At 46.6% G+C, this 10200-nt stretch overlaps 1 protein-coding gene across 1 annotated transcript; it reads right to left on the bottom strand.

Moving 5' to 3' along the window:
* Positions 1-303: 303 nt before the first annotated feature.
* On the bottom strand, positions 304-4624 carry LOC146361204 (uncharacterized). The gene is made up of 3 exons (XM_084922558.1): positions 3976-4624; positions 3481-3609; positions 304-639 (listed from the first exon to the last, which is right to left on the bottom strand). The coding sequence occupies exons 1-3, from the start codon at positions 4446-4448 to the stop codon at positions 486-488; spliced, it is 756 nt and encodes a 251-aa protein (XP_084778684.1). The 5' UTR covers positions 4449-4624; the 3' UTR covers positions 304-485.
* Positions 4625-10200: the final 5576 nt, after the last annotated feature.

Genomic DNA, 10200 nt, shown 5'->3' with positions numbered 1-10200 from the left:
TGTAGGTGGCATCCAAGCTCTGATTCTCTCTTTGCTGCTGTCAAAGCAAATTATTTCACATGTAGCACACCAACACACACATGCTGGAAGATTCACAATAAGGCTATTTAAATGCAAATCTGACAGCTTGCATTGTCCTTTCAGGTCATGTTTCAAGAAGAAATCATAAGTTTTCATTCAGTGAATAAAAATTTGCAGGTCAGTGTAAAAGCAGCAGGTTGTTTTCTGTGTCAGACCCTACACTCGATCTCAATCTTTTATTCATGCTCATGCTGCTATTAATATAACTATATTGTGGAGGTATGTAATAACGACAGGAGAGGTCTCAGTGTCTCACTCCAACTTTATTGACTGACTCTCAGAACCTCACATATATTAAGCGCCAAAATCTCCACCCCAGCACTTCCCTTCAACTTGGGTGTGAGTGGAGCCACCTGGTGGTCCGCCACACATACCCCCCCCTGAACACACAGTTAGGTCTCTATTCAGTCCAGGACCCTGGGCCTAAGCAAACGACCCGAACGACTGAACCTGGGAGGGAGAGAACAGGCAGAGGAAGGTCCATCCTGTGAACGAGGCTGGTGAAGGCGAGCAGGAAAGGCAGGAGGAGGCTCAAACGCCGGTGGTCCGGGGGTAGTCCTGGGGAGAAAACCAGAGTCTGCCAACCCCATCGAAGGAGGGCGGCCACGGCAAGGGGCCTGGGCCGGCACTACATTACTGTCCGGAAGAACATGTGCAGGTTTAAGTCTGTCAACACACACAGTCTCCCTTCGACCCCCAAAATCCAAAACAAAATGTTTCTGGCCCGGTTCGATAACCCTGAATGGGCCGTCATACAGCGGCCGCAGCGGTGTCCTGTGGGCATCGTGCCTGACAAAAACAAACTTAGCAGTCTCTAAAGTCTTTGGAACAAAAGTGTCAGGCACGCAATGGTGCACCGGACCAGGAACCCGAAGCGAGTGCAAAAGCGGGTTGAGAGATAGCACCGATGGATCGAAGCAGGGAGGAGGATTTTCGGGCAAGAATTCTCCAGGCACGCGGAGGGGCTGACCAAACACTAGGTCAGCTGGGGAAGCTCCGAGATCCTCCTTAACCGCAGAGCGCAGCCCAAGCAAAACCCACGGGAGGCGGTCAACCCAATTGCCATCCTTTAAGGAGGCGCGAAAAGCAGCCTTAAGCGACCGGTGGAACCGTTCACACATCCCATTAGCTTGCGGGTTGTATGCGGTTGTGCGGTGGACTTTAGCCCCCAGTCCATCAGCCATGGCCGACCAAAGCTCGGAAATGAACTGGGGGCCTCTGTCTGACGTAATGTCCGCGGGTGGGCCGAAACGCGAGACCCAGGTTGACAAAAACGCCTTGGCCACCACTGCTGCTGTAGTGGACGCCAGGGGGACCGCCTCCGGCCACCTGGTGGTCCGGTCAACAACAGTCAAAAGGTGCGTAAAACCTTGTGACTGCGGCAGAGGACCCACCAGATCGACATGCACATGATCGAAACGTTTGCCGGGTATGAAGAACGGCTCCAGGGGCGCTTTGGTGTGTTTATGAACCTTCGCACGCTGGCAGGGAATGCACGCCGACGCCCATTCCTTAACAGATTTGCGAAGGCCTGGCCAAACAAATTTAGAGCTGACCAGTTTAACAGAGGCCCGGACCCCCGGATGAGAGAGAGCATGTACCGAGTCAAAAACTTGACGACGCCAGGAAACGGGAACCACTGGGCGAGGGCGGCCGGTGGAAACGTCACAGACGAGGAGGGGACCACTGTCCTGCACGGGTCTGTCCTCCAATATGAGGCCCGTCTGGGTGGATTTAAGCGCGAGGATGTCCGGGTCACCGCTCTGATCGGCAGCCATGGCGGAGTAGTCTATGCCGAGAAAGACGGGAGAAACCAGCGCACGGGACAAACAGTCAGCCACATGATTGGATTTACCAGCCACGTGCCGAATGTCCGTGGTAAACTCAGAAATGGCTGCCAACTGGCGCTGCTGGCGTGCACTCCATGGATCAGAAACCTTGGACATGGCAAACGTCAAGGGTTTGTGGTCCACGTATGCGGTAAAGTGACGACCCTCGAGAAAAAAACGGAAATGACGAGTCGCCAGGTGGAGCGCCAGTAGCTCCCTGTCAAAAACGCTGTAATTGCGTTCGCTGTCACGCAGCGTACGGCTGAAAAAGGCGAGCGGTTGCCAGACACCCGAGATTCGCTGTTCCAGCACCGCACCCACCGCTATGTCCGACGCATCGGTGGTCAACGCAATCGGCGCTGAGGGGGATGGGTGGGCCAGAAGGGCAGCATTAGCTAACGCTGACTTAGCATCAGAAAACGCTTGGATGCTTTCCGGAAACCAGTCAACGGAGTCATTAGCTTTCTTACCTTTTAATGCCCCATAAAGGGGCTTCAGCAGATGTGCCGCTCTGGGGAGAAAACAGTTGTAAAAATTCACCATCCCCAAAAATTCCTGCAGTGCCTTAACATTCGTGGGACGTGGAAATTCCGAAACAGCTCGGACTTTGTCAGGCAACGGAACCGCGCCCTCGGCGGAAATACGGTGCCCAAGGAAATCGAGAACCGGCAACCCAAACTGGCATTTAGACGGATTAATAATCAGTCCATGTTCCGCCAAACGCTGAAAAACCTGACGCAGATGGAACATGTGCTGCTCCTTCGAGCTGCTGGCCACCAGTATATCATCAAGATATACAAAAACAAAGGGCAGCCCGCGCAAGACCGAGTCCATCAACCGCTGGAAGGTTTGGGCGGCACCTTTCAGGCCAAACGGCATGCGCAGAAACTCGAAAAGGCCGAAAGGTGTAATTATGGCAGTTTTGGGGACATCCTCCGCGCGCACGGGAACCTGGTGATATCCCCGTACCAAATCGATCTTCGAAAAAACCGAGGTCCCCGCAAGATGGGCGGAAAAATCTTGGATGTGGGGAATGGGATAACGATCGTTCTCCGTGACATTATTAAGACGGCGGAAATCCCCACAAGGTCGCCACCGACCATCAGATTTAGGCACCATGTGTAACGGGGAAGCCCAGGCACTATTCGAACACTGCACGATGCCCAGACGCTCCATGGTGGCAAATTCTTCCCGAGCGACAGCCAGTTTGGCAGGGTCGAGGCGGCGCGCGCGCGCGAACACCGGGGGCCCTACTGTAGTTATGTAATGCTCCACCCCATGCTTCGTCACCGTGCTCGAGAAAGTGGGGACAGTGAGTGAGGGAAACTCAGAAAGCAAACACTGAAAAACGTCACCCGAATCTACTGAGTTAGCATGCACCACGGGCTGAGCACCCCGAGTCAAACAGGGTAATGAGGAAAATGACACAGCATCAATTAAACGTCTGTTAGCAACATCAACCAGCAGTCCGTGAGCACAAAGAAAATCAGCGCCTATTATAGGCACAGAGCTAGCAGCAACAACAAAGTTCCACTGAAAGTCACGGTCATGAAAGCAAACAGTCACCAACCTTTCACCGAAGGTTTTGATGGGAGAGCCATTAGCCGCTGTTAGCAATGGCCCGCAGCCCTCAGCTAGCATGTCCGAGCCAGCCGGGGGAAGAAGGCTCTTCTGTGAGCCGGAGTCCACCAGGAAACGCCTCCCCGAGCATGAGTCCTCTAAGAAAAGCAGCCTTTCCTTGTTGCCAGAGGTCGCGGCTGCTACAGAGCGCTGACATGCCCCTTTCCCTGGGTCTGGAAACTGCAAGGCGGGAGACAGCGCCGTGCCTTCGCTCCAAAAGCAATGCCCTTTCCCACGGTGCCGCCGTGCAGCGATTCCGGCCACCGTGGACGAGTCGGAGGGCCCCTGGAGCATCGGTGAGGGGGCGGGGGAAAACGCTGGTGAGTCCTGAACAATCGCCTGGACGCCGAAACTCCTGGTAGCCAGGAGGATGCGATCCGCCTCTTCCGCAAGGGAGCGGTAATCCTTCGTGGCCAATAGCGGGGAGTTGGCAAGGCCAGCGCACACTGGAGCCGGCAGCTGTCGGAGAAAGAGGTGGGTGAATAGAAATCCTCCGTCATCCGCGCCCAGCAAGGACAGCATGCTCTCCATGAGCTCGAGAGCGGTGCCGTCGCCCAGGCCCGCGAGGGAAAGGAGTTTCTCGGCCCGCTCAGCATCAGAGAGAGAGTAACGCCGCAGCAGCAGCGCCTTGAGGGCGGCGTACTTGCCTTGGGCTGGGGGGTCCCGGAGGAGAGTCATCACGCGGCGGGTTGACAGCGGGTCAAGTGAGGCTACCACATGGTGGTATTTAGTATCGTCGGCTGAAACTCCACGAAGAGCAAACTGAGCTTCTACGTGCACGAACCATGAAGGAGGATCGTGAAGCCAAAAATCCGGCAATTTAAGCGCCACAGCAAACGCAGCCATCGGCGGAGGTGAAAGTCCGGCGGCAGCCGATGCTTCCAGGCCGGAGCTGGCTTCATCGTCGAGCCTTAGCATGTTCGCTTTCGGGGTCACCAATGTGGAGGTATGTAATAACGACAGGAGAGGTCTCAGTGTCTCACTCCAACTTTATTGACTGACTCTCAGAACCTCACATATATTAAGCGCCAAAATCTCCACCCCAGCACTTCCCTTCAACTTGGGTGTGAGTGGAGCCACCTGGTGGTCCGCCACAATATGTCAAAAAATTAGGGCATACGAGGCTACAACAGAAAGACAAAAAGCAACCCTGAAACAGAATTTAAATGCTGACTGTATCTAAGGTTAAGACCGAAAATGGAGGGGTGAAGGTCTGGGGGAAAAATGTGAAATGGCGTCAGATTTATAACTTTACTGGCAGCTGTTTGGTGGAGCGTGTCATTAACGTGTTAAATTACACATCTTACCTCTGTAATCCAAAGGGTGGGACACTCTAAAATGGGAATCACCCAGAGGTTACTGGGAGAATATGTGAAGGGAAGACACTGAAAGCATGCACGGGATGCCAGGCAGCATTGGTCTTGGAATTGGTTTTGTAGTTATTTTGAGTAAAAGCAGTCTGTATGTATGTATTCCAAGAGGGGAAAGATTTTCAGTTCGTAGACCCTGTGAGCAGTGGCGGTCCTAGCCTGTTTGGCGCCCTGGGCGAACACTCCCTGCTGAGGCTGAGGCCCATCATGTCCTCTAATGACGAACCATCTGTGTGGACAGCCTTAACATTTAAATGTGCGGCTAACTGGTGTAACTGAAATGCTAACATTAGCTTTGGCTGAATACCATCAGTTAACTTGACAACTGAGTATTTTTTGTTCATTATAAATTGTAGTTTTTACAACTCTTCTAGTATACGTATAAACCCAAAGAAAACCCATTGCAAGATGGCGCCGATGTGTATGGCTTGCTGTCTGTTCCTCCTGCTTCCTCTCTGTTTTATATTTGTAGCACTTTGGTCAACATTGTTGGATGTAAAGTGCGTTATAAATAAAGATGCTATGCTATGCTATTATGCAGCTAGCTTAATGCTAACTTACCATTTATGGTGCATGCAGTTAATTGGCTGAGCAGCGCTATTAGCTAAAACATAGCTGAAGATTATGCTTTAGTAATCACTTGTTTCACATTATAAACTAGTTATTAAAAGCTTAATAAGGACTTTCTGTACAAAAAATACTCAAATTTTAGATTTGAGTATGTTTTTGCATGTCATGAAGCTAAACGGTGCATCATCTTTTGTTATCATGATATTTTGACTCCAGATGGAGCTGAAAGGATTTTGGAAACTTTGAATGTTCTTATGTAACTTTCATTTTAATCCAAGTCAGTGAGTCTGAACTTCAGTTGTAGTAAATGGGTCATACATTGAAGTGATTTTGGTCGTAAATAATGACAAAATGGACCCTGTAACCAAAAGTTATTTGTGTTTTTTCTAATGTTTCATGGTACAAAAAGGAGCATATGTACCTCAGGCATAAAAGTAGACTCCTAAAGTGCGCTAACAGAGCAGAGCTGCAGAGTCCCCTTCTCTCTGTTTATTCAACCTCACAGACTGCCAGAAATATGACTTTACAACACTGCTACCATGCCATTAGAATACCTGGAACATTACATAAATATCACAGAATACTTTATTTCAGTACTTCTCCAGGTTTTATATCATTTCCTGTGAGTGTTAGCACTAGGTCAGATCATCAACTTTTTCCAATTACTCCAAGCATTTTTCTTCCTCACATGCCCTCAAGCTCTGACTTCTTAATTGCCAAGTAAGTAAATAAAAGTGGTAGTTTCCTCAGTTGGAACATGTAAGCTGTACTTATGTAGGGCAATGATCTCACAGCAGGCATCAAGTGTGGCTAAAACATTGGCAGCACTCTTTAACTGTACTCCCCACTTTCCTGTTTGATAGCGTTTCCACTGAAATATCATAGAGTCTATAATGACACCTCAGAGCCGATGAGCACAGCCAAATTTGAGTTTACCAGCTAAACTGTAACTGCAAGTTTATACTTTAGGTTTTGACCCAGCAGCAGTAGCTTCCTGAGACATGTGATATGAGGTCAGCGAGGCTAAAAGCCACATTTCCTCAGCTGGAGATGAACCGAGTGATAGAGAGCTGAGGAAGTGGAATCAGATCTGCAATAGGAAGTAAAGGAGGATGGGAGAAAACGTTTCTACTGGGGATTTGTTTATTTTCAGCTGATGAGAGAAGATAGTCAACTGACAGTAACTAGCTTTATGTGATGGGAATGGGAAACAAAATCCCCAAAAGTTCTGAATGGCAGGTCTAGGTTTGTTTTTTACATCAGAGAGTACTCACAGATAAACACTTTATTTAAAATGATGTAGGGTTTGTTTGAGAATTGAAGGTACACATTAGGCAGGAGGTCCTCACCCACATAAGTTTGAACTTCACACAATTCATTTTCTAAATTATGGTGATCTTTATGTACCGGTGTGGACCTTTGATGGATCAGTTTATGACAGAAAAGTCTTTATTTTAAAGGAACCACAAAAGATTCAGTTGTGGTGTGAACCTAATAATTGCATTTTGGGTGTAAAATGGAGATTTTATTAGAGAGAAAAGTCAGCGCAGGTTGTCTCAGTAATGTTTTAATGTTTTTTGCTATTTTCCTAGTGCCACTAACAGAGACAAATGCCTTCTAAACACTGAAAATAAATCACTAACCAGCTTCACGGTGGTTTGGTTGTGCTGCTCCTGGAGCCAAATGTTAATTTCCTTCCCTTAGATTATTTGGATCATAAACGCCTGACCAATTAGCCTGTCTTTTTTTGTTTCAGCACAACTTCTTGCACCAGAGGCACTTTCTTGCAATGCTGCCTTTGTACGAGCAGTACAATTGGAAGAACAAAAAAAAAAAACCCTGTCCACTTGTTTCCATTAACTTTCAAAACTTTTCTTCTTAAAAACTTTTCAAATACCTGAATGAAAGAGCCTTTTTAATAAAACTTGCATGAGCTTTAAAATGTGAGCACTGTAGGGGTTATCTTTGAGCCATTTAATGTTTTTTGGCTCAAATTCCCGTAAAAGCTAAAAAAAAAAAAAAAAGAGCTTTGGTCTAGACGAGTACATTCACTGGACAGCCAACAAAACAAAATGAAGAAGATAATGCTGCTCCAAATCCTGACTTTCACATGCAGGCCTGTCCAGTTAGTTTGAGAAATCAATTATTTAGAGTTTGTATCTATATTATATGTCGTCTACTTCATTAGTTACACCTTGCTTAGTACTGGGTTGGACCCCCTTTTGCCTTCAGAGCCGTCTTAATTCCTAATGGCACAGATTCAACAAGGTCCTGGAAACATTCCTCAGAGATTTTGGTCCATGTTGACATGACAGTTTTACATAGTCGCTGCAAATTTGTCAGCTGCACATCCATGATGTGAATCTCTGGTTCCACCACGTCCCAAAAGTGCTTTGTTGGATTGAGATCTGGTGACTGTGGAGGCCGTTTGAGTACAGTGAACTCATTGTCATGTTCAAGAAACTAGTTTGAGATGATTTTGAGTTTTGTGACACGGTGTGTTATACTGCTGGAAGCAAGATGCTACACTGTGGTCATAAAGGGATTAACATGGTCAACAACAATACTCAGGCAGGCTGTGGTGTTTAAACAATGCTCAAAGTGTGCCGTGCATTCATGTTGTTACCCTTCCATCTGAATGATGTAGTAAAAATGAGACCAGACAATACTTGAGACCAGACAATACTTTTCCAACATTCTGGTTACTCTGTGTTAATTGCAGCCTCAGTTTGCTGTTTAAATGGAGTGGTACTTATGCTTTTCTACTCTAGTTGAGCACTGAAAGTATTTTCTTACTACAAGTCTCATTCACACATTAATACAAGCATCTTTGTCTGTGTTTAAGCACTTTTAACTTTAATTTAACCAATTAACGCAGCTCTGGATTCAGTATCTGAGAACTAGAGTCTGTGTTAGCAGATGAACTGCTCCATCTCCTGAGCCACCCGGTGTGGTCTTCTGCTGCTATAGCCCACCTATAGCCCTTCAGAGATGCCCTTCTACATTCCTTGGTTGGTGTATCAAGTGAAAACTAAAGGATTTTATTGAACAGAGATTCATTTTTTGTCATTCTTTAATGACAACAGGACTGTAACCATTTCCCCATTATCTATTAATACAAATATTATTTATCTACCAACTGGCTTTAATCTACTACGCCTGTTACAATGACTTATTCATCACTTTAAGTTCTTAATTACCATTGTTTTAACTCTGTATTTAGGTTTTTAAAAAATGTCTTTTATTGGCTAATTATTTTGTATTAACTATTTAATTCATTTAACACTATTTTTTTTAACTCAACATTTTTAAGCCATTTGTCTTCTTTCTGTTGGATTTATTTGTCTTTGATCGGTTGAATATCTGTAGAAAAGACTTTCCACAGTGAGTACACCACTGCAGTTAAGAGCATGGAAACTGAATTTCAGCTCTGTGAGGGCGTGCCTGTTTGTGTTGTGGTGCCCCAACGCCTTTGGCTCGGCTGCTCCGTCTGAAGCTGTAAATCTTACAACTACACATGCTGTGATTTGTGTAAATAAACCAAATCCCACCGACAGACTCAGGAGGAATGTGTTCAAGTCCAACTGTGGCAACAGTTTGCAAGACTGAGGAAAATATACACATTAACCCACCAGGTCTGGAGGTCACAAAACAGAAATCGGCCTCGGCTCACACCGATCAGGGGCTCAGTGGAAAAGCCGGGCTGTAAAGTAACACATGTTTGGTTTGTCTTCTGAAGGCCTACCTGTTGTCATGAGTCAGGAAACTTGAGTCAGTGAGAAAAAGGTAGAGCTGTGTATGTTAAACCTGGAGTGAAAGCTGAGTAAATAAGCTTAGAGCGATCAAACAGGGGCAGGGATAGCTTTCTCACGCTCAGACTGAGGTGAGGCGCTCCTTTATCAGCACAGAAATGCCTCCAGCCTGGTTTCCTCTTTTTGCACTGTGCCTTAGAGTTAGCTTAACACCATTAATGGAGACGTTTGGAGTGGAAATGTGGGACAATATCACATCTACAAAAAAATATATTCTTAGGAAATAAAAGGAAATAATTACATTTTCAGATAGTGAAATTTTCAAATATGTGATTACAGGCATGATAGTTGTATCACTGGCTTTGTTTCTGTCTCACTGTGGGTACTTATACAGGAACTGTTTTATAGCTTTCTAGTAAGGGTCGTCCTTTGTAGCTTTCTTGGAGTGTACTTTGCCTGACAACAAGCAAGCAGGGTGGTAAAAACACAATATAAAGACTTGTAATGACATCCTACAGCAGACTGATGCTGGTAGTGTTAGTATAACATCTGGAGCGGAGGCTATCGGCAGCTGCCCCTCAGCACTCTCAGTCCTGAGTTGCCTTTATCGCCCATCCCATCCCTGTTATGCTGATGTGTGTCCCAAGGGCTCGAGGTCAGGGAATGTTTTGTGTTGCTGGATGTCGGCTTTCTCAGGGTGTCCCGAGCCATCCCCACCTCCTACTGGAGATCTTTTCTTCCTGGACTGTTGCTCTGTCTGCTGCCATAAAGTTGATTTTAATTCAACTTTTCTAGCCAGTTATCTGGGAAGAGTCAGAGCTGAAACTGTTATACGAAAGTCTGGACTTTACCCAGGGAAGCATTTGTATACAGACTGACGTTTGGGTTGAACAAATGCAGCTTGGTGCACCAGACTTGGGGTCTTGCTGTTTCTGGTTCATGAAAAGAAATGAGAGGGGAATAAAACAAAAACTGAGT

This window comes from Perissodus microlepis, chromosome 23 (assembly GCF_051167445.1).
Source record: "Perissodus microlepis isolate ML-2025 ecotype Zambia chromosome 23, ASM5116744v1, whole genome shotgun sequence".
Classification (NCBI taxonomy): domain Eukaryota; kingdom Metazoa; phylum Chordata; class Actinopteri; order Cichliformes; family Cichlidae; genus Perissodus; species Perissodus microlepis.
Note: the sequence above shows the minus strand (reverse complement) of the source record. Positions and strands in the feature narration are given on the sequence as shown.

What these genes read in the sequence shown, in the direction of transcription:
- LOC146361204 (XM_084922558.1), bottom strand. Translation starts at nt 4,448, where the DNA reads ATGCTAAGGCTCGACGATGAAGCCAGCTCCGGCCTGGAAGCATCGGCT. An exon ending in CGACAGCTGCCGGCTCCAGT is followed by an intron (nt 3,610 to 3,975) that starts GTGCGCTGGCCT and finishes ATGCTCGGGGAG; the next exon opens with GCGTTTCCTGGTGGACTCCG. An exon ending in ATCAAAACCTTCGGTGAAAG is followed by an intron (nt 640 to 3,480) that starts GTTGGTGACTGT and finishes TTTTCTCCCCAG; the next exon opens with GACTACCCCCGGACCACCGG.